This window comes from Cavia porcellus, unplaced genomic scaffold (genome assembly GCF_034190915.1).
Source record: "Cavia porcellus strain 051 isolate PalLab524CR breed Dunkin Hartley unplaced genomic scaffold, mCavPor4.1 scaffold_1, whole genome shotgun sequence".
Classification (NCBI taxonomy): Eukaryota; Metazoa; Chordata; class Mammalia; order Rodentia; family Caviidae; genus Cavia; species Cavia porcellus.
The window spans coordinates 136,901,099-136,924,360 of NW_026947484.1; the positions used below are offsets into that span (position 1 = coordinate 136,901,099).

A 23,262-nucleotide genomic window follows, 5' to 3' on the forward strand; every position below is an offset into this window, starting at 1 on the left:
GGCAGTCCACAAAGCAGCAGAAAGGGGCAAGCTGCTGGCTTCTATAACACAACCATCTCTGAAGCCTCAGCACCCAGCAAGTACCTGATGCAGAGCAGATGCTCAAACATCAATGCAGAGAGATAGACAGACAGACCAAAGGACTGGACAAGGTGAAAGAAGCACAGACTTGAATGTGGAAACACCTAACTTGGGGACACCTGACACACCTGACCCTGCCTTCTCTGTGTGCAGACCGAGTAGTGACCTTTCTGATTGACACCAATAACAAGTGTCATTGTGACAACAAGGATTTTGGCCGGGAAGAGGGCTGGGACTTCCTCTTAGGGTTTCTGTGCTCTTGTTTACTCTGTCTCTACACAGACAACAGGCAGAAGCCACTGGGATGGAAATCCCGGAAGAAAGCAGGGCCCACTACTCTGAGGGATGGGGCAGCCAGCTACCTTGTGCACTGTGACAAGGAGGGCCAGTGTTCACATGCACTGGACTCATGTAAGTCAAAGAAAAAGCCCTCAGCTAAACCAATCTGCAAGGTCAGCAGCAATAGGAAAGAGAAGAAAACGAATTTGGCAACATCGAGAGGGTATTAAATATTCATCCTGACTACCCATCAGTACAATCCCAACAGAATACACCCACTGACAAGGTGGCTCTCCACCACCGGAGGCCGTCCTCCTGGAAGCTTGTTTATTGCTTTGTCAATTTTAATGTGCAATATTTAATAGCCAGACCAAGATATGGTCATAAACATTTGGCAAATGAGTGCTGACATTTCCCTTATTGTGTCTGTATTTAGTAATGTGTAATTAGAGGGTGTCTTTGGAACTAAAGAAAAGCATAAGGAAACAAAGTGATACTTCACAATTAAAAGAGGAAAAAATTGATTAAGTATAGAGCATGTTGGACTGCCTGAAAGTCTTCCCAAATGTCTCCTGGGGGTCACACTGTGCATCAATGGGAGTAAGACTAGGCTAAATCAATGACAATAAAGGAGGGAGGGCATTCGTTTCTTCAAGATTTCCTTGGGGATGTGCACACAGAAGAGGAAGCATGCATACAGAATGTCAACAACAGATCTATGGCAAGTCAAGTCTAACTGGGATTCTACAGAATTAAATTCTTAAGATGTGGTCAGGCTCAGCAGGTGGCTCTGGCAGGGCGCAGCCTGGGCAGTGACCACACAGACCACACAGCACCTTGGTGAGAGACAATACATTACTGCAGTGGAAGCTGATGGAACACAGACGGGTCCTAGGTTTCTCATTGATTTTTTTAGAGAAGAACATTTGACAAATAAATCTTGAAATGGGTGACAGGGTCATTTCTAACAATCCATGTTTTGAGGAGAAGGGTATGCAGAAACAGTGAAGAGACAGGCACTGTTTGAGGTTCTGGTAGCCCCAAGTCTCACAGCCACCTTATGGCAGGAGTTAAGGGAAATAAAGAAGTTCAACGAGTCACAAGTTAAACTTTAATGCTCTTGGCAACCTGTGTGTTGAGGAACTTTGTAACCCAACTTCTATAAAATTTAAGGACCAGGAAATCAGGGGGCTAAGCCAAATGGAGGAGGCCTTATATATATACATCATGCTAAGGTGTAGCTCAGTGGTACAGCATGTGCCTAGCATGTAACATGTCCTGCATTCAATCTCCAGTGCACGCACACGCATGTACACACACACACACACACATATACATGCACGCATGCATGGTACCAAAAGATTCCTGAGGGAAAAAATTAATCAAGAATACGGTAGTATGTTTAGAAAGTTCCTATTAAAATAAAATTAAGAACTTGTTCTCTGGAGTCAAATTGAAACCTGGGTTTGCCAGTTGTTACAGATCACTGCACAATTTATTTAATCTCAGGGCAGTGTTCTGATCTATACCTTAGGTGGGGTGGTACCCTCTCAGACACTGCACAGAATTAGTAAGAAAGAATCAATTAAGTTATAAAATCAGAACATTCAGGGTTGTGATGGTCACACAAGAAATGCTGAATAATTATTAGGAATCACTGATGTAGCTACTGCTATTACTAAAAGTCCCAACAGCACTAAGACTCTCCTATACCAGTGACTTACTACTACAGGACCTACTACATGAACGCAGAAGGAATAATTTCCTTCTCATAATAGGCCTCATAATGGGTCAAAATCTCCCTATACCAACTTGCGTGTGTGTGTGTGTGTGTGTGTGTGTGTGTGTGTGTGTGTGTGTGGTACTGGAGATTGAATCCAGGGTCTTGCACGAGCTAAGCAAGTACTCTTACTACCGAGCTACAGCCCAGGCCCCACAACTATTCTTTAATAAGGTGTAGATAGGTTCAAATTCCAGCCTCCTTACTACGTGTTGCGCTGACTTGGGCAAATTAGAACCTTTGAGCCTCTGACACTTCATTTATTAGACAGAAATGCAATACCTGTCTAATAAGCTGGCCAATACCTGGCCAGCTTTCTCATGGCTGAAACAAAAATATCTGATACCCATAACTTAAAGAAGGAAAGTTTTATTTCAGCACGAAGTCTTCAGAGAATTTAGTACATGGTTGGTTGGCTTCAAGGCAGAAAGTTATTGTGAAAAAACAGTTCAACCATGGCAGCCAGCACAGACAGTGAAAGGAGAACCCAGGGAGGAAGATATACCTTCCAGAGGCCTCAGTGACCAGCCCCCTCTACCCACCGCACCCCACCCACAGTCCCAGTCAGTGGTGAACCAACTGATGAGTAGGGCACCTTCATGCCCAATCACCTTCCACGCATATGGGACTTGTAGGGGACATACTACATTTACACCATAACACTTCTTCTTAAGGTCTCAGTGAAGACTATTTAGATACTCAATGTCTAAAAGACTGTCTCCACTCCTCATGTATTTTTCTACCTCTACATTTTTTAAAGTGAAAGCACCAGTACAATCAATGGATCTAGGGAAAAGGAGAGAAATGGACCTAAAGCTCTCTGGAAAATATGAAGTGCTAGGCTCATCAATATTCAATAAAGGGAAGACAGCAACACCAAAGGGACGCACTCTCCCTGGTGTGCCTGGCACTCTGGACTCCTATGCAGCCTCAAGCTCCCACCTTTAGTTCTTTCCATCCTCCAGAGCACCAGAAGACTGTGTTACTATGTCCCTTTAAGCAGAGGCCTCATCATACTCTGCGCCCAATGAAGTGCCAAAGTCTTCTATGCCAACCAGAGGTCATTCTCTTTACAGCGAAAACACAAATAGAAACTAACCCCACACACATGGATCATGAAGGTAGACTTGAATCTGGGGCCTCTGAGCTCTCCAGCTATTTTTCTGCTAGGAAGCAATAATATGGTATAATAGAAAATACAGACGTCAGAGACCCAGGCTCCACGTTCAATTTAAATCTCAGTTCTTCTGCTTAACTAAAAATTTAGCCTCTGCCAAAAGCTCCAGCCACTGTGAGACTCTGTTTCCTCACAGCAAAACTAGGACAGAGATATCCACATTATCAGATTGTTGGAGGAATTTTAAAAGTACACAAGTGCTGAGCACAAAACCTGACACCCACTTCACAAATTTTTTTCCTCTTCAACCTTTAGTACTATTGTAAAATAATCAGAATCCAAATGGCAGTCTTCAATGAATTCATTCCATATCTGTCCCTTAGGTGCTCTAGTCTTAGATTCCAAGTAGTACAAGAAACAAGCAAATATTGCTTTATTCAAAAAGGCAATAACAGGCAAGGCCTTGCGGTCAGCATCTCCTCTGTCTTCAACTACTGCAGAACCACGTGACAGCCAGTGCTGCTCAGGACATCAACCCTGAGTGACAGAGGAGACAACACAAGGCACAATCATGATCTCAGTGTTCTACTTAATAAGGTTCGCAAGTGGGGGCTTCAGCATCTTCCACAACAAGGGCTCCCATCAAATGGGGTATCTGCCTAAGCCTCCATTAACCTGCAAACCCTCTTAAAAACAGCTGTTACTCCTAAAATTATATTGGTCTGGGTCAGGCTCTAAGCCAAAAATAGTGTTATCATTTATAAAACTTGTTTCAAAACTGCTAAAGAACAGGCCTCTCTCCAGGGGTCAGAAAACAGGAAGGATAAACTCAGACATTACTGTGATTTAACCTTACGTTGCTGAAAAAAACCCCGTGGCCATCTAAAGTCAGCTAGTGGACCAGACTAGGTATTAATCATAGCTGTTAGTGGGCAAAGCTAACATCCTTTATGCAGTGGGTTCAAACCATCTTTGCAAAATAAGTAGGTCAGAAAGTCAGAAAAAACTTTGCAAAGTCTAACCTTTGCTACTCACTGTGGGAAACCTGTTCTGTCCCGCACATAGGCTGGGCAACAGAGGGATGCAGAAGCCTATAGCTGGGCTCTGCCTCTACCAGCTTCTAGTCTAACAGATACAAGGACATCCTCAGACGAAAACCTCGAGTACTGTGTACTGAACTGCTCCAGCACGTAGGAGAAGTATCCACTGGTTTGTGCAGGAAGCCTCCCTGGAGCAGTGCCTCTTTCTGTCCACCTTCAGAGAAGAAAGGAACTAAATTTAGCTATGTGGACAGGTCCCTGAGTCAAGGAGACAGTGTAGGAGGATAAAGACCAGAAGGGTCAAATCCTGTCCCTACCACTAACTAGCTTCATCCTTCCTGGGGCTATGAAATTCTGATAAAATAACCTGAGCACAAAGCAGATGCTCAATAAGGGTCCGCTGTCTTTTTTTTTTCCATTGAATCTCCTTGTCTATAGACATGCAAAAATGATATCTCTTTCATATAATTTTCATGTAATTATTGAAAGGATGAGAAGAGATGAGGTTAAGTACAGACATAACTTTGCACAAAATAACTGGCCAGCACATGCCATAATGTCAATATCTTAACACAAACAGACAGCCGGACGGATGGATGGACGGACACACACACACACACACACAGGCTAGAAAGTTGTTCTAGATTGACACAGAACAACTAAATGTAATGTGTGATCCCTGACTGAATCCTGGTAGGGAGTTAAAAAAAAGCTACAAAGAATATTACTGGGCCCATTAGAGAAATGCAGGTAATGGGACTATACTAATGTTGGACTCCTGGACTCTGATAATGGTGTTGTGGGTGGGCAGGACAATATCCTGTTCCCCAGAGTTAGATAGTGAATATTCAGGGAGTGTCGCAATGTCCACAAGTCTCTCAAATGGTCCAAAAACAACCAGAACACAAGAGGAAAAGAAACAAGTGCTAAGACATTAATAACTGGTCATCAAGGAAAATGTAATACAAATGTTGGTGTATGATTCATGCTACCTCCTATTGACTGAAATATTCTCAAAGTACCCGGTGGATCAGGGATTGCTATTCACATCACTTTCCCTTTCTGCATCTCCCAATACTGTGGAAGCCTGTACCCTTGGGTTTCTCAACATATCCCATCAGCACTCATCATCCCTCAGGTCCTACGGTAGCGAGACTCTCAAGCCAGCAGCACCCACCTGGCTGCAGCACTCGAATCTCCAGCAGGTTAGAGGTCCTCTCTGCCAGTCGTGTCCAGGTGTTGTTGTAGTTCCTCCGCCACAGCTCTGCCACGCACTGATACTTGCCCGCTTCTGTGTCACTGGCCCGGCTGATGCTCAGGCGGACATTGTTGCTGGACTCAGCCTTCTCGATGGCAGTTCGGGTTCGGAAGGTGGAGGACCTGTCTCCCCACTGGACCCCTCCATCCCGTGTGAAGGTCACCAGATCATGGAACTCAACAGTGCTCACTGGCTGGAAGCGCCACGTCACCGACACAGGGACCCGGGCCGGGTAGTGGGGCTTGATGATGCATTGCAAGTCGAAGGAATCGCTGTAGGTCACTCCTGGTGTCCGGGAAATGGCTGTGACCGCAAAGCCTGTTTCTAGAGAGAGAGCAGAGAGTCAACCAGAGGAGGCACCTGGCTTTCTTGGGGCAGCGTGACATCAGTGACAGGGCTACTAGGAAAGTCAGAGTATACCGCAGTGGCCCAGAGCTTCCTGTTCGTATCGGTACTAAAGCTCCCTGGTCTCCACAGGGGGAGGCCTGAAGTTCTCCACGTGAGACTCTCACATGGATCTGCTTTAGATCCTCTCTAGAATCAGACACCATTGCCTTCTAGGGGCTGATCACATGTAGCCAGGACTATGTCTAGAAAACCTGAGATTTCATGCAAAAACGGGAGGAAAAGGCCCTTAAGTCAGGCCCTTAAGTCCACCAGCCTGGCCTTTTCTTCCCTTGCCTTCGAATGTTTGGGTGCCCCAGAAGGGAGGCAAATGCAGGAGGCCTCAATTCCCTCCTCACTTCCTCCACAGAAGCTGGGGCAGAGGCAGTAAGGTACCCACAGCAGGAGGGACTGATCTTCAGCAGGTGACCTCAGCTGAGGTGGGGAACAATGGTCCTTAATTAGGGTTCTGCAGTCTCAGGGGGTGGTGAGTTTTTCAGGATTCCTTGTTGAAAGGGCAGCATCACTAAACCCTCCATACTCACTCCTCAGTCTAGTGCTATGGGTTCCTTCAGTCCGGAAATACTATTCTTTGTTAGTATACTGTATAAAATCAGAAAACTAGTAGCAGCCAGAATTCATTGAGCACTATCTATGTGCCACACATGGGGCCAACTCTGTTCTTGCCAAATCTCACTGAATCAAACAAGTGTGTAGGGTAAGATTAACTGCTCCTTTGCACAGGGCACGGAGGAGTAAAATAAACTGTCCAGCACCGAGGAGCTAGGAAGTGGCAGAATCAGGCTACAAACTTGCATGTAGCTGATTTTGGGGCCTTATGCTGTTGCTTTCTCCACGGGAAGTGAAGCACAATAGCTAAGGACATAGATGCTGCAACCAGCTGTCCAACTGTGACAGCTCCTAGCTGTGTGATGTTAAACCAATGATCTAACTGCTTTCTGCTTGTTCCCCCATCTGGAAAATGGGTTCTTGTGAAGATTAAATAAATATCTGTGAAATGCTTGGTGTAATATGTGGCGCACAGTTTTAAAAACTAGGTTTGCTTAAGAAACAAAATGGACATAAAGGAAATTAAACTTTACAGATGAAAAGCAAGGCACATGATGAAGCGTCTTCCTTTCCAGGGTAGGTTATCAGACAAAATGTGCTGAAAACTCAGGATCTTTTTTTTTTGTTTTGTTTTTTTGGTGCCAGGATTGAACTCATGACCTCACACTCACCAGGTAAGCACTTACGCCACTGAACTAAATCCCCAGCAAAACTCAGGATCTTCAATTTGGATTTCATAACATATATCCTTAAAACACTCAGAGCCTACACCCTCCCCAAAAAACAAAAGACTCATGCTCAAACATTAAGCAGTTATTTATGGACCTACAGATAGCATGCATTACCCCAAAAGGTGTACAGAAAAGGACCTTGGGGACCGGGCTAGCACAAGGCATTCCTGGCTTCACACCTCAAGGGGAGACAGCTTCTCTACACCAGTGACTCTCCCAAGCTAATGAGGAATGTGTCATGGTCAACGTATGATGCAGTATGTAGTCTACGGACTACAGTACGTACAATATCTGAACAGTTCACATGCACAGACATCACAGTCTATGGGCATTTGGAAGATGCTCTGCCTGTTACCTTAGCCATACCACTTGTGACTGTCACCTTCCTCCTGAGATGGGATCACACCTAACTGTACTGATAAGAAAACTGTGTGCTGTTGTTGACGTTAGACGGAAAAGACAATCTTTATCTACAATGCTCTCCTGTTTTTCTCTGGCCTACTACCTTGGGCCACCCTAACGATGGCTTCAGCCAGAGATGTCCTGGAGGAGAAGCAAGCGGATAGAGTTGGCCCCAGGATACCAGTCCCCCTCAGGATACTTTGGCTGTGGGGACTGCTAGACATGGTGAATATAGAAATGCTCTGAGAATGACCTGAGTCAGCAGAAGTACTTCTACAGAGAAAATCCTGGCTCACTCTAACCCTGCCTCAGACACTGCTCACCACCAGTGCAAGCAACGCTGTGCACCCTAAGCTTTCCCCTCCGATGCCCAGCACAGGCACAAGCACAGGGACTGAAATCATCAGGAACAGCAATAGCAGGAGGAAGTTTCTAGAGCCAAGAGATGTAAGCCACACGATTATTGCAAAGAGCAAATTCATCTTTGGACTTTTTAAAAAATTTTTTTGTACCAGGAATTGAACTCATGACCGTGTATTTGCCAGACAGGCACTTGCGCTACTGAGCTATATCCCTGGCCCCTCATCTCTTAGATTTTTAAAGAGCAAATGTAAACCTCACCTCAGAGTGCAGAAAAGTAGAGGTCTTGTTCTTAGACAAAGCCAGTGGGGGCTGCCATTACCAGACATTCTGACAGTACCACCAGCTCAGCCTGTGAGGTGACATGGACCCTGAGAGTGGGATGTAATGTTGCTGAGGATAACTGATGCCAGCCTCCTGATAAACAGAAGACCTGACATGACAAATTATCTTCCTAGCAAAGTGAAAGACTGGTCTTTCAAAATTTAATATACTGATTGTATTTGGCAGATAAAAGTTGACACGAGCCTTTTTAACTACCCCATGAGAAGTAAATCTAATATTCTTTAGTTTTAGCAAATCTCAAGGTATCTTTTTTTTTTCATGCTAATAAGGAAATGGATTTCTTAAGTAGGAGGCTTACAGAGGAATGGATAAAAGCACAGGCCTTGAAAAATGTTAAGATGGAATGCTGGTTTCCTGGGCTCACACTGTGGGTCAGTCACTTAAAAACTGTCATCTTGGAGCTGGGGATTTAGCTCAGCGGCATAAGCGCCTGCCTTGCAAGCAGGCAGTCATGAGTTCGATCCCCAGTACCGATAAAAAGGAAAAAGAGAAAAAAAAAAAAAAACCTGTCATCTTGGGCAAATTAGCTGCCCTTTCTTAGTTTCCTATCTAATTAAACTTGGCTTGGTAAAGCTTCAGTAGAACAACTAAACCCAAGTGCTCAGACGCAGTCAGAAACACACCAATACTAAAGAAATGGTAAAGGACTTTCCTATGCTGCTCTGCCAACTTTCAGGAGGGCTGGCTGTGGGCCTCAGAGCAGGAGGCCGGAAGGCCAGGAGAACAGTGCTGTAGAGTTCAGTTGTTTCTCTCCCTCTCTTCCAGGCAGTTTTGACAGTAACCTTCCTGCTGGGCAGCGGACCTAACCCAGCTTGAATCTCAGCCCTAGATATGGTAACACTGCCCAAAGTTGCTAGCTCTGGCTGCTTCACCATCCACTACCCTGCCCATTCAACCCTCAAGAGTCTTTTCTATGAAAGAAGGTACAATGGTGTCCCACCAGAACTCTGATATAAACGTCATTGGGGAACAGCCTTTCGAGCAGTCCCATTCCTCACTTACCGAGAGCTGTGATGGAGACGAGGGTGCTGGCCCGGCGCTCCCCGACAATCTGCCACTCACCATCCACTGCCCGCACCCATTCGGTCACATGACATTCGTACTGGCCCTCGTCCTCCTTCCTGCTGTTGAAGATGCCCAGGCTGAAGGAGTTGGGCTGCACCTGCTCCATCTGGATGCCCCCGAAGCTGCTGCGCTCCCAGTAAGATGAGCCCGGCTGCACAGTGCCATCTCGGTCTAGCCACATGATGTTGCTGCGGCGGTTCTGCCTGTCCACGAGCTGCCAGATGACAGAGAAGCGGCCCTGCAGCCTGCCCGCTGTGCGGACACTGCAGGAGAAGTGCAGGTCCTCCCCCTCGAGGACGACGCTGGCGTTGCTGGCTACCTCCACGGAGATGCTGCTCTCTGAGGAGAGGAGAGAGGGCCATGTTGGGGTCATGATGGTCTCCACGGTGCCCTCCCCACTGATACTACCACAGGGTGTGTGCAAATGGAATTCGTATTTCATATTCATAGACAGTGAGCTCAGAGGAAAAGAAATACTCTAACATTTCATGCTGAAAGATCTAGCTGGTGGCAGGCATCACCTCCTATGATTCTAGATCTGAAACCTAGGAAGTTCTTTGCTACATGCAGAGGACTGGGGTAATGAGGTTCTGAGACTGAGTCAGAATCTAAGAAATACAGTTTAATGGCATGATGTTTAGGACATAAAACAATTTATAGAGTAACCTATTTAGCTGGAGTTCAAAGCTTTCAACTTGGACTTTCAGCAAAATGAGTAACTCTCAGATCCTACTTTACCTCAGTCTTTCCCCGATTCGGTGCCACATCAGTTTAATAAAAGCTGAACATCGATAATGTATCCTTTGAGTCCTTTGCGGGGATATTAGAAAGACAAAAATGCCAGGAAGTATTTGGAAGATTGTATGTGCCTGTGTGTGTATCATAATGACACACAGATGGCTTGGTTTCTCACAGTATGTGGGGAATGAGTTTTCACACTTTCATGAATACAAAATAAACCAAAGCCAATGGCTCATCATCATCCATTCTCCTGTCTGTCCTCAGCCCTGCTCCCCACCTTGAAACATGCTGCCAATCAAATCTTGGGGAAAAGATCCCACGCCCCTCGCTAGTCTGCCCTTGTTACTAACTTGATAGCTGATCTCACTCAGTTAATGTTATACTCCTTAGTTTCTTCTTCTGTAACATTGGTGGGATGCTACTTTTAACTGTAGAATTTGAGACAATGTATACAGATTATCTAAGGCATAGCAAGGTTTCACAAAATGGTCAACATGGTGATGATTAATTTTACTATCGCCAATTAACTTTTGTTTTTATAAAGAGCAAGCATATCTTTATCTTAATTATGCAGATACTATCTTGAATAATGACCTATATTGAGTTCAAAAGGACACTGATTATTAAAGAACACAAAGATCAGTACCATAACTACCTTGGCTCCAATTTTCTGGACATTAATACTTACAGTAATTTTAAACCAATCAATTAAATCAAATACCAGATTAGGAAGCACACCTGATTACTGAAGGAAACACACATATACACATAAATCAATCTTTTCTTCCCTTTATTTCTCCCAGAGGCAGAAACAAAGAAGAGTACAAGTCTCAGCATTTGGCTCTAGTTATGGTGAACATGGCTTTTACCCATTCTGGATGTACTTGTTTCATGTAAAAAATCAGATCTGTACAAAGTAGGAATAGTAGTTTTCCAGGAGGGCACTGTCCTCCAGGAGTCTTACTGAAGCAATCCATGGAGATGCAGAGGCTCCTGCAGAGCCCATCTATGGCATTAGAGGCTAAGAACATGGATATGGAGCTCAGGTTCCTACATCCTAACTTGGTGACATTGAGGTTCCTACTTACCTATTGATGCTCAAGTTCTTCTGTGCAAAATGAAGGTACTGACAGTGCCCACCTCTTAGGGTCGTAACACTGAGAGGATCAGATGAAGTACTTATTTTTTATCATCATTAATACTACTACTAATAATAATAATATTTAGAAGCATGGCATGGTGGGGCACACCTGTAATCCCAGCACTTGGGAGCTGAAGCAGGAGGACCGTTGCAAGTTTGACACCAGCCTAGGCTACAAAGTGAGCCCAAGGCCAGCCTGAACCACATAGTGAGACCCTGTCTCAAAAAGACAAGAAAAAAAGTCCTCTTTAGGGTAGAGACTTATCCTGCTGTTATCAAGTCACAGTGAGGTATTAAAGAGTGACTTCAGCCCAAAGGGAAGATATCCTTTTGCTTGTGCTATGCAGAAGAATGGCCTTCAGGGCATCATTCCCATCCTCCCTGTCACCCAATGGACTCCCTTACTGGCTTGTTATTCTAGGGGCTGCTGTTTTGCAGAAAGCCTGGAAAAATCCCATGGTTAGAAGAAGAGCTACTCTGGCAGGAGAGGTACAGGCAGTCACAGATCAGTGCTGCATTGCACATTATTACGATTCACACGGGTTCCCAGGCCTGTAAAAAGGTAGCCGACAAGTTAAAACTCTGGATTAGCTGAAAACTAGGACAGAACTAATGAGAATCTCAGTCCATGTTCACAAATGAAAATTTCCAATCGAGAGGCTGACGGTGTAGCACAAGCTAAGCGCAGAGCAGTGGATTTGGAGTTAGAAGCAATTGTGTCTAATGCGATGCAAGCTCAACTACTAACTGAACAGGCTCAGCCCTTTCGTTGAGTGGTGCTCTGACTTTATTCATAGGGTGGATATAAGATTGGCCTCTACAGGGATTTGAGAGGTGGGAGCAGAGAAGGAGATAATTTATGCAGAAGCATTTTGGGCTCTTAGGAGAAAAGGCACCATTAAAGTCCAAGGTATGATCACCATTCCCGATGTGATTGTTGTTATTCTTTGGTAGACTTACCCAAGTGGCCTTGGGACAGGATCTGGTGGTGCTGGGGGACTTTAACTACCCAGTTATCTGCTGGAAAAGCAATATAGCAGGCCACAGATCATCAAACAGGTTCTTGGAAGGGATTTGGGGGAAATCTTTTAGTACAAAAGATACAGGAAGTAATCGGTGTGGCTGTCCTTCACGCCATCCTTACAAAACAATGAGGAATTAGTCACAGATTTTAAAGTAGAGAGTCTGTGGTTAAGGCAAGCACAGGCCAACAAGAAAATAGTGAAGAGACTGGGCATTCAACTCAACAATTTCAATTATACAAGTATTCAGCAAGCACCTACACTATGCAAAGCACCATGCTAGGCATTGCTGGGTGAGGTAGGGAGGCTAAGAAATAGAATTTCGTAATAATTAGGGGTGTGTGTACAGGTTTAAAAAAAAAAGCAAGCAAGAAAGAAACTAATCCTGTTGATAAGGAAAGAAAGTAGCAAGTCCTCTGTGTCTATTTTTGACTTCACACTTAAAGAGAAGTATTTTAAATATGTAAAAATGTAAAGGAAATCATTCCAAGACTAAGAGAAAGAATAGTCTGAGCATCCGAGAAAAGGTTAAAGGTTAGTTTTACAACTTTACCACCTCGTTTAAAATTAAAGCATTGTTAATTCGTATTATCTTTTCACTAAAAACAGAACTATGAAAGGAAGAAGATTAATAGGAATACCATAACACTATGGGTATTTAAACACAACATGCACAAACACTGGTCATCTCTGGAGTCCCCAGCAAGGGCTCTCCCCAGGCAGATAACATCAGTTTACAAGGAAGCAGGCCCCTCCTAAGCAACTGGAGATGGCCTAAGCTTTCAAAGGCATGCTCCAGGAAGACAGGACAGCCTGCCCACTACTTTTGTTCTTCAGGGCTGGGGATAGAACCTAGGGTGCTGAGCATGCTAGGCAAGCACTCTACAAGCCACTGTTTTTAATAATGTAATTTCAATAGGGAAAACAATTATGGGAATGCCCACCTTTCTACCTGCAAAAACTCAAACACTAAATCCCGCTTCATAATGTACTTTATGATTTAAAATCCTCACAAAGAAGACCAGCTCTCCTTAAGTGAGCTTTCAAGACAAGCCTCTGCCCACTTCTAGAACTTATTGCCACGTAAGAACGATCAGTACTCTGAGCTTGGTCGTTTTCCAAACTGAGCTGGCACTCTAGTGTTTACACTCAGCTGCTCAAGCTCAAGTCTGCAAGTACCTAGCCCCAGCCAGAGACACCTGCAATGTTCTGGGTGCCTGATGGCCAGCTGAGTGTGGGCAGGAGGCCTAGAGGAGGCCGTGAGGCTCAGTGGTCCTCTCTCTCTGTTTTTACCCTGAGTTTCATGGCTTGCCTCATTCCCCCTACTTCTCCTAGTGACACTAGCCACTGACTCAAGGACCAAGGAAGCACAAGCAGGTAACATGTCTCTTTACTTACTGAGGGGGAGGACAATGATGGGGATGTTCTTAGGACGCTTGCTTTCCTTGTCGATGAACTCCCCAGTGACAGTTTTCTCTCGCTCAGTCACTCGACAGTTGTATTTCCCACTATCTTCCTGGCGAAGGTGGTAGATTTTCAGCACAAAGACACTGTCGCTCTCTTTGGACACTTTAAGCTGTCCCCTGGCTTCCCGGTGGGCGAATTCATTGTTGAGAATTGGCACAGCATTAGGCCCCATGCTGGCAATGAGGGAGCTGTTGAAGGCCCAGGAGACAGCAAAGTAACGGTCAGGAATGTTTTGAGCCTCCAAGATGCATCTGAACTCCACTGGCTCACCCACCGTGTGCAGCCGCTTGTCTGTTTCCAGCCGAACGGTGAATTCTTTGTCTGAGAAAACAAACAACATGGATCCCTTCTGGGCATAAGTGGGCCGCAACTAACCAAACTGCATCAGCAAACTCCCACTGTTCTTGCCTGTCCTACAGGGAGCACACAGCACTTATCCTGAGAGAAACCCCAACTCCGACCCAGGTTATCTGAAGCCCAGAGAAATCACTGAACATCACTGTATCCTAGCTAGACTCAGTTGGCCTAGGATCATGCTACTCTCACTAAGACCAATGGGGCTCTGTTCAAGGCTTCTGCTGTTCTTGATTAGTCCCCTAAAACCCAGGAGGAGTTCCTATTATCGTTTCAGTGGCAGACTGCAAAGGTTACCTTCATACATACACCATGTACTCCACGGAAGCAACACAATTACAAATGTTTTCAGCAGGTACTATAGAACTTACGCCCACAGAGCTTTATGAAATATAGTGACAGCGACCTAGCTGCTGACCCCAATCTTAGTAATTAATACTCAAAAATGAAAATACTGAAATTCTCTCTCTACCCCCATGTGAATACTGGAAGTAAGACATGAATAAGAAAATCCTGATAATATTACCTAAGAAAATAAAAAGCAACATCATTTCACTGGTCTACCACCTGCTACAGGGTGCATGGTGTGGGAAGGTACCCACACCCACTTAACTGGGCAACCTCTTAATTGATCGAAGAACCTAAACATTCTTTAAAGAACCAAACAGAGGAGAGAGACTCAAGAAAGACTCATAACCATGATGAAACATGGTCACCAACAGTGTTCCAGGCAATGGTACATGATGACTATCAATGAATGAGACAGTTATGCAATCTCAGAGGTACCCCATTAGCAGAGGTGAGAGGAAAGAAAAGGAAATTGAGGGTTAAAGGAAACCTTTGTCCAAAGAAACAGAACCACAGAGCACTAGCTATAGGTGGCAGCTGTGACCTCTGCCCCAATCCCTCCTTGCAGTTCTAGCTCTGTTCCTCCAGAGAAGACATTGAGAAGAAACCAAATCATAGCAGCATGCCGGTTTCCTATAGATTCTTTAGCCTCAATCACAGCTTCCCTCCCCATTTGGCATTTGTAGGATTTTCCAGAGCTTCAGGACCCTTGACTTAATGATTCCAGGTCACATACACTCTGCACACAGATAAAAATCCTGTTTCCCTGAAGAAGGCAGGAGTCAGCTGTCTTACCCTCCCCTTTCCAGCAGCAGCTCAACGTCACACCTGCTTGCTCTCCATCACCACCCCTAATAAGCCTTCTCCCCTTCCCTCTAGTACCACGCTTGCTACCATGTGTGAGTCACCACTGCTTCCCTTTTCCAAGAGGCCAGACCTGAGAGATGCGGCTGGAAGAAGCAATTTTCCTCTGCCACGACCTCCTAGATGGATGCACCCATGTTATCTGTTCTCTGTTATTAGCCCTTGGGTCAACTAAAGTATAGTGATTCATAACCCAACATCAAGCTAACAGGCACTCCTACATAAATGCCAGTGTGGACATGCCAACATGACACAGAGCTTACTTTTCCATTTGCCCTGGTTAAGCTGGCACAACTGTGGCTTCCCTCTTTTTGGCAACCAAAAACATCCCACAGGAGTCCACCCATGGCTCAGGAAGCCTTCACATCTCCATGCTAAAGATACACGTTACCCCAACTCCTGCAGAGCACTTTGCTCTTGGCTACCCCTAGCCAACCAACTGGAAAGGGATTTATGCCTCACTCCTTAGCTCACTGAAACCTGGCCTCTGGTCCTTCTCCCAGAATAAGTCACTGACCTAGCAAACAGCACCAATGTTTCATTCTAGCCCATACCCACTGTCATAAGCAACAGTTCTGCCCAAGGGCCTCTGCACCCTGATTCTCCCTTGGATTCCATGACACCCTCCCTCCAGCTTCTCCTCCTACTTGCTTGGCCTTTTGTGCTTCTGTCTCACTAGGTCCTGCCCATTTGGGGTTAGTGCTGCTGTTCTCCTGAGCCTAGAAGGCTTTCCCTGGGCCTTCCTCACTCAGACGTTTGGTCTCCACCCAAGAGCCAGATAGTCTTGTGTTTTCATACTCTGTTTGTGGTTTGGTATTTCACACTCTGGTTTTTTTTTTTTTTTTTTTTTTTTTTGTGGTTCTATAGACCAAGGTTCAAGCATCCATTGACTGAAATTTACAAAACAAGAAAACAAGAACTTCCACTAATAGGGAGGCAGAGACTTTCAGGCAGGACTCCACATGTGCTTCCCTCCTCCCTCCTTCCCACAGTTCAAGGAACCCCAGTGCCCCAGGCCCAGCCCCAGCTCCAGGCTCTCAGCCAACACTAGGTACAAGAGCTCAGGCACTTCCAAGGGCTGCTAAGGTTTGAAGAATAGCTGGAAAACTCCTGGTCCACAGAGTGACTCCAAGCTCTATCTCTTAGTGTTCAGGCTTTGGCTACCTTTCCTTCCTTTCCTTTCTTCTCCCGCAGTTCAAACCCAGAACTCAGCATCTAGTCATGTTTGACTTTTCTCTGCTTGCCAAACAATCAAACAATGTTGAGACCACTCAAGTCATTACACTTCCAAGAGTTACTGGATTTGCCTAACAACTATTCCACCCAAGAAAAACTTAAAAGAGCAAGAACCTTCATATTTACTGTGTTCCCAAAGCACTGTGGTCAGATGTCATTACAGCACTTTGTACTTCCTACTTGGCCACTGATCCTCGGGTCTACAAGCACCTCAAGTGCAGGGAGCTAGGTTACTCATCTCTGCCTCCCCTAGTGCCTCACACCACACTTTTAGTGCTATTGAGACTGATGACAGTTTACTGAAGTGAAGTAAAAGAAGGGTAAAGTTGGATATGAGACCACTGAGCTTGAGACCAGTGCAGAGTCAAGTCACTACCCTTTTCCTTTCATTAAATCTTCCCCCTTGCTGGCTTAGCTTGGATACATTTGGAGGGTAAATTCAAAAAGCCCTAATTCCGAATGGGTAAGATTAAAATAAAGAAGATTAACTGATGCAACCTAATTTAAAAAACATTAAGACTTAAAATTTGGTTCAGACTTTTGAAGCTGATCTTTAAACCATCCAGCAAGGAAAATGATAAATAGGAAATAAAGCTTCTTCAGTAGGCTTCTTAATACCAGAAGATCCAGAAGTTGCTAAAAGTTCTCGGTCCTATAGAGCTGATGAAGTGTTCCTATCCAGGAATCCAATCCTCTGGTGAAAGCATGACATCCATTAGCTTCCCTCAGAATCTCCTCTGCCTTATTCCCTCTAGAGCTATTCCAGATAAAATGTAGGCAACAGAAGCAATCACCTGGTAAGTGCACTGAACATCCAGCTGCCTGGACTCAGAACTTCTGGGATGAGGCCCTGGAAGTACTCTATTAAGAGCGTGTGAAGCACTAGGCTTGAATATCAGAGACACCATGCAAAGACCCTCAAAACTGACTAGCAAAGGGGACAAGGAGATGAACTGACATTTTCTATCGCGAGGACTCCACGGTAACCCACAATTCTCTATTCTCTTACCAAGACTGCCATCGCCCTCACCAAAAAGAAGCACCAACAAAGGAAAGACTCACAGTCCACCTGGTATACCTTACTAGGAGCACAATGACTACCTTCCAGAGCTAGAGACTGATGGTACAAGGGAGAACCTACCTCCCAATCCAGCAAAGGCAAGAGCAACATCTGTCAGCTCTGACTCCGAGCTCCGAAAGCTCAGGAGTGAGCATGGAATGGAGTCTGGAGTCATGGGAGACATCAAAGGAAGCCAGGGAGGACTGCAGCTCTCTAAGGTGCCAGCTCTAAACACATCACTCAGCCTCCTCAGGGATTCCCATCAGGTATTCTCTGGAGAAGACATCTATGGTAGGACCTGGTACTCTCTGGACAGGTTCATCAACAGAGTGACTCTGCCTGGGGCCCTGAAATCCTCTGCATTCAGCATCAGCACCTATGAAACAGGAATGCCACTACCTACATATCTCCAGGCCATCCTAAGCAACAGTGACAAAATGTGATAAAGCATTTTGGAGATTATACCTCTATGGAAATATTAATAAAAATAATGTAACCCACATTTCCAGGGTTCATAATTTTATAGCTATAATGGCAGGTTCATAATCTCAACTGCCTTTTACAAATGAAAATAGGTTGGTACCTGAAGGTGGCAAGGGTACCAAACTGGGCAGTGCCTATGTCTAATAGGAACGGAAACCCAGAGACACGAGATATGAGCAGCTCCTGTGAAATCTTTCAACTTTTCAATGTTTCTTGCTTTAAAAGATGTGAAACGCTCTTCAGATAAGGAAAACAAGACAATAGGCAGGATTCAGTGTGAGCAGCACCTATCTGTGATTTCCTGGAAGACTAAGTCTTAGGAGACTGCATTCAGTACATCCCACAGTGTCTTCTGGCTAAAGTCAGGACCATCTCCAAATTCATCTGGAAACCAGTACTACTATAGGTCACCAAAGGCAGTGTCTGCACACCCTCCAAGTGTCTGACAGTCCGCCCATCTGCAAAAGTACAAGAGAAACAAGTTCGAGGAGACTGACCAGTGGGCTGTATGTTGACCACAGCACCCTCAGAGCGCTTCCGGGTCATGGCATACCACGACCCATCAGGATCCTGGATCCACTCCGCGGCCTCACAATAGAACTCGCCCTGGTCAGAAGGCTGTAGGTGAAAGATGGTGAGACGGAAGGTGGTCCTCCCCAGCTTGTCCAGCCGCACTTCTCCCAGGCTCTGTCTCAGGGCATATTCGCTGCTGGACTGCAGCACGAAGTCCCGGCTCAGGGAAATGACTTCCACAGGCTTCTCGCCACCTTTCTGCCGGAGCCAGGCCACAGACAGGTGACTGTGCTGGAACGTTTCTGTGACCACCTCGCAGCTGAGCTCCAGCGGGTCCTGCTCCACTTTGTGCAGAGTCTGGGGCACTGCAGTGGTCTGCAGGGAGTCTGGGATCACTGAAACACAAAATGTCCCGAGAGCATGTGGTCAGAAAGACAAAGCATCTGAGAGATCCACAAGGGGCAAGACTCCCACTCCATGCAGGTGACCCCAACAGAGACCACCTCTGACAGGCAGTTCAGGGTGACAGATAGCCCCGAAAGGCACACAACGGCAAGATTTTGTTTTAATGTATAACGCAGTTTTAATGTATCTTTTTGGCACTTAAAATTACCTTTTTGATATTTTAATAATGCTCAAACATATTGAAAGTTTAACTGATAAACAGGCTTCCTGAAAAATACTGTGTCAGAATAATTTTCTTTTAGGCTTATTAAGATTTGTTGTTGACTTTAGTATTGCTCTGAAATACTTGCACTTTCCCTCTGGCTGATCTTCAAAGAGAAAGGGCTCCTTAGCTTCCAGCTTCTCATTTCAATGCAACATGCTCATGACCCCCTTCTCTCCGGCCCACCCTCCTCCATATCCTCTAATGCACTTCAGCAATGCATGGTCCTTGAAAGGATTGTTTTGTTTTGTTTACCTTAGCACATTTTTGGCAGAGCAAATCACCATCCCCTATTTTCCTAAGTTATATTTTGTATAACTCATCGAAGTGGCCCACACTGCAAGAAGCCATGGTATGAGATGGACTCAGGCAAGCAAAGACAATGCCCTGTTGTCCCCTGGTTGGAGCTTTCCCCTGATTCTTACATCTTTCCAGAGACTACAGCCCACCACCCTTCTGTCTGATGCGGGTATCCTGGCCACAGCTCCTGTGTTTTCTCCCTGTACTTACCCAGGACTAAGTCTTAATGTCCTTGTTGGTAGTATATAGGCTTATTAGAGAAAGAAAAAAGAAACATGCCCTGTTTAATTATGGTAATAAAAATAGAAATTAAGACTCAGGCAGAAAAAGAATAAAGCCTCGACACCGTTAATCTTTTCACATCGGCAAGCACTGTGGCCAGGGCTGCCCAAAGGACAGCTCCCAGCTCTGCTTCCTGGAGCTTCCTCCATCATTTAGGAGCATCAGGGGAGGTGGTGAGTTCACAGTTTCTTCCATGGGGCCAGGGGCCTGAGCAAGGGCCTGGACACATGTTCTTCCTGACTCAGCAGTGCCAGCCAGTCCGAAAGCTATCCTTCTGAGAGGTAAGGACTCCATGGAATTTCACCCCAAATAGTGACGTGGCATGCTGAGTATTTTAAACAGGGCCCATGAGGAGCAGTAGATGCTCGGAAAATTTTGTCTGATATCCCCTATCTACCTAAAGACCAGACCTGACAAAGGAGAAAGTAATTACCTTTGTTCCTTTTCCTGAGTTTTCATTAACTGAACTCATGTCTGCAGGGAGGAAGATTAAAGGATGTAACCACCTGGACAGATTCTGTCACGAATTGTACATCTCTAGTCCGTTCAATTTCCAAAAAGCACCATTTGCTATTAGCTGAGCATTGTCAGTTCATTCACCCTCAAACCTGTCTCATTCCTTGCCTCCCTCCACACTATGAAGAAGGGTCTATAAGCCTGGACATCACTGGTTACTGGGAAGTCACTCCCCTACACTTCTCCCAATGCACATTAACATGTTTGTGCAACTATTTTCCAATTAATTTATCTACCCTTCATTCATTTCAGCCTTTGGGGATGAGCATGGCAGTTTTTCTTGGCCTGTATATGGTTTTGCCTCTCTTTCAGCTGACTTTATAGTTTTATCTTCCACGTTATTTTTTCAGATTATCACAAATGTCTTTCCCCTATATTTTCATATTCCCATTCACCAGCGCCACCATTAATAACCTCTGAATCTTTTAACATGTTCATTAGATCTTTTTTACAGTTTCAGCTTCAAGCTTTTATTACTAACAGGTGAGAACAGAAATTTTGTTTACTTGTGCTACCTGTTGACCTTTAAAATATCTGAGGAGTCTTGCTGTCTTATTTTTAAGTCAAACGCATGGTACAAAACAGAGGTACGCTATGAAAGAAGAGACTTTGGCTGGCACTAGCCACATGGAAACAGCATTTCCTTACCCGCTAGGTTCATCTTTGCACTGTAACTCCCAAAGTACCGCTCGTCAGTGTTGGGCGTGTGGCATTCATACTCCCCTGCGTCCCGGGCTTGGAGATCTGTGATGTGCAATAAAGCTGAATTGCCTTGGATCCTCTCCACGTAGATCTTCCCACTGCGGACACGCTGGGTGTAGATTGCATACGGGAAGGAAGAGTCCATGGTGCTGACAATCTGCACCTCGCGCTCAGGGGCAGAGGGCAGATAAATGGACCACTGGAATTGCTGCTCTGATGGTCCCTGGTAGCCACTCACATTGCACCAGATGGTGATGTGGGAGCCCTCTGTGCGATACAAGGGTCCTTCCTGGACGGTGACCTGGCGTTGTGCTGCTACCATACCTACAGGGGAGACATACAACATGCTTGCTCAGACCTAAATGCAAAACAGGCAGCAATCTCCTGAGGATTTGTTATGTGTGACATGATAATAATATAAAGAGCTTACTGGCCCTCTCAGAGGTGCTCTGTGATTTATAAATATTAATTAAAACACTCTGGTAAACCACTGTCTCTAATTTGCATATATAGGAATTTGATGGTACAAGGACATGGATTTGTTATTTATTCAACAGCTGACCCTTGTGAGTTTCATTTAGTCCCTCTGTCATTTATGCAGCAGCTTTCCATCTATTTATTAATGCTGTTTATAAAGTTTTTAATAAAATAAACAGAACAAGTTGAATCCTTGGCACAGATTCAGATGAAAACAAAAGCAACCATCTCGCAATGTAGCTGAATTAAACATTGCCTCCTTGATAAGGAGCCCCGCTGGGGAGAGTCTTAAAGCCCTTATATGGGGGCTGCCCTCTTCATTTTCCAGTGTAGCCACTCCCCAACCCCATCCAAGGGGCATCCTTGTTCCTCTTCCTTCCATAAATGGAGGCAGAGTGGAGCTCCTGCAAGCTGCTTGCTACCAAATTAAGCCGAGCACACGGACACAGGAATGTGAAGGGCCGAAGCAGATCCTGCTGCCCAGACTCCCACCAACTGCCAAAGGGGGAAATGGACAATGCAGAGCAAACCTGTAACAGGCTCACACCCTACGTCCTCAGTTCTCATTCACTATGACTCCATCATCCCAACCTTTCCGGCTGAGATGTGGTCATGAAGGTCACTCCTGCCTGCCTTCCCCCCGTGCTTTTTCACATGGTATCCCTTGCTGGGGCAAAGACACAATATGCTGAGTCCAGGTTCTCATTCTACCCCACCTGCCCCTATCTGAGTATAGTCAGAGGCTCATGTGCTAGAAGCTGGCCCTCATGTGATGAAGTGAGAGGTGGTGGGATCTTCAAGAGATGGGGCCTTGTGTACCATACTGAGGTCACTGGACACTGGGATGCTGCCCACAAAAGGGATAATAAATAATACTGGTCTCAGGTCCTCTTTAACTTACACAAAAGTAGTTGTTACAAAAACAGAAAGACCAGGCCCTCTGCAGCGGGCTTCCTGTCCTACCACGTGACCTGCACACATTCCTGCCATGATACCATCCACGTTGCTATGATGTGCCGGGGGCCCCTCAGCAGAAGCAAAACACATGGGTCAACAGTCTCAGACTTCTGTTCTCTCAAACTATGAGCTAAACAACCTTTTAAAACTAAAGTACCCAGGCTCAGGTACATTGTTATAGAAATAGAAAATGGAGAGTGGCAGCCATGTGGGCTGGGAGGAGGACCAAGAAGTCAACTCGTCCCTCCTGTGAGCCAGCTGGTGCATGGGCTGGGAGACAAGGAGCCCCCCACCCCAGGCAACTGGCTGATTTGGAGGAACAGAGGCTGAGATATAGTAACTGAGATACAAAAAAAACTTAATGCTTGTATTGTTCATTGACTTTGCAGGCCTAAAGCCAGAAGTCTGAATGTATGTTTAGAGGATAACAACATGCAATCAGCAAGTATGGGGGATTTTCTTGTTTTTGAAATCTAATGTTGTTCTCACTGTTTTGTTTTGTTCCATTTTATTGTTTTATTTTATTCCCTTCAAAATAAAAAAAAAATAGAAAATGGATAACTACACTAGCACAACACTGCCTTGCCTGAGCCACACAAAAGGCTAGTGATGCTCCCCGCTTTGCACTTCCCTTGGCACCTGGGCACAGCCGCGGAGCTGGAATACCATGTGAGTGCTCATCGTAGTAGCAGCCATGAATCAGAACCGGCAGTGTCAACT

General features: G+C 45.3%; 1 protein-coding gene across 3 annotated transcripts in view; it reads right to left on the minus strand.

Annotated features, from left to right (window-relative positions):
• Igsf3 (immunoglobulin superfamily member 3) overlaps positions 1 to 23,262 on the minus strand; it is an 88,714-nt gene that overhangs the window by 18,938 nt on the left and 46,514 nt on the right. For 2 of the 3 annotated variants that reach the window (XM_063256086.1, XM_063256096.1), the window contains exons 3-8: positions 21,055 to 21,432; positions 18,626 to 19,036; positions 13,715 to 14,104; positions 12,255 to 12,314; positions 9,350 to 9,751; positions 5,475 to 5,879 (exon numbers count right to left, since the gene is read on the minus strand). In XM_063256086.1, the coding sequence (XP_063112156.1) occupies positions 5,475 to 5,879; positions 9,350 to 9,751; positions 12,255 to 12,314; positions 13,715 to 14,104; positions 18,626 to 19,036; positions 21,055 to 21,432 (2,046 nt within the window). The remainder of the gene's footprint in view (positions 1 to 5,474; positions 5,880 to 9,349; positions 9,752 to 12,254; positions 12,315 to 13,714; positions 14,105 to 18,625; positions 19,037 to 21,054; positions 21,433 to 23,262) is intronic. The other variant, XM_063256099.1, reaches the window with a different exon arrangement.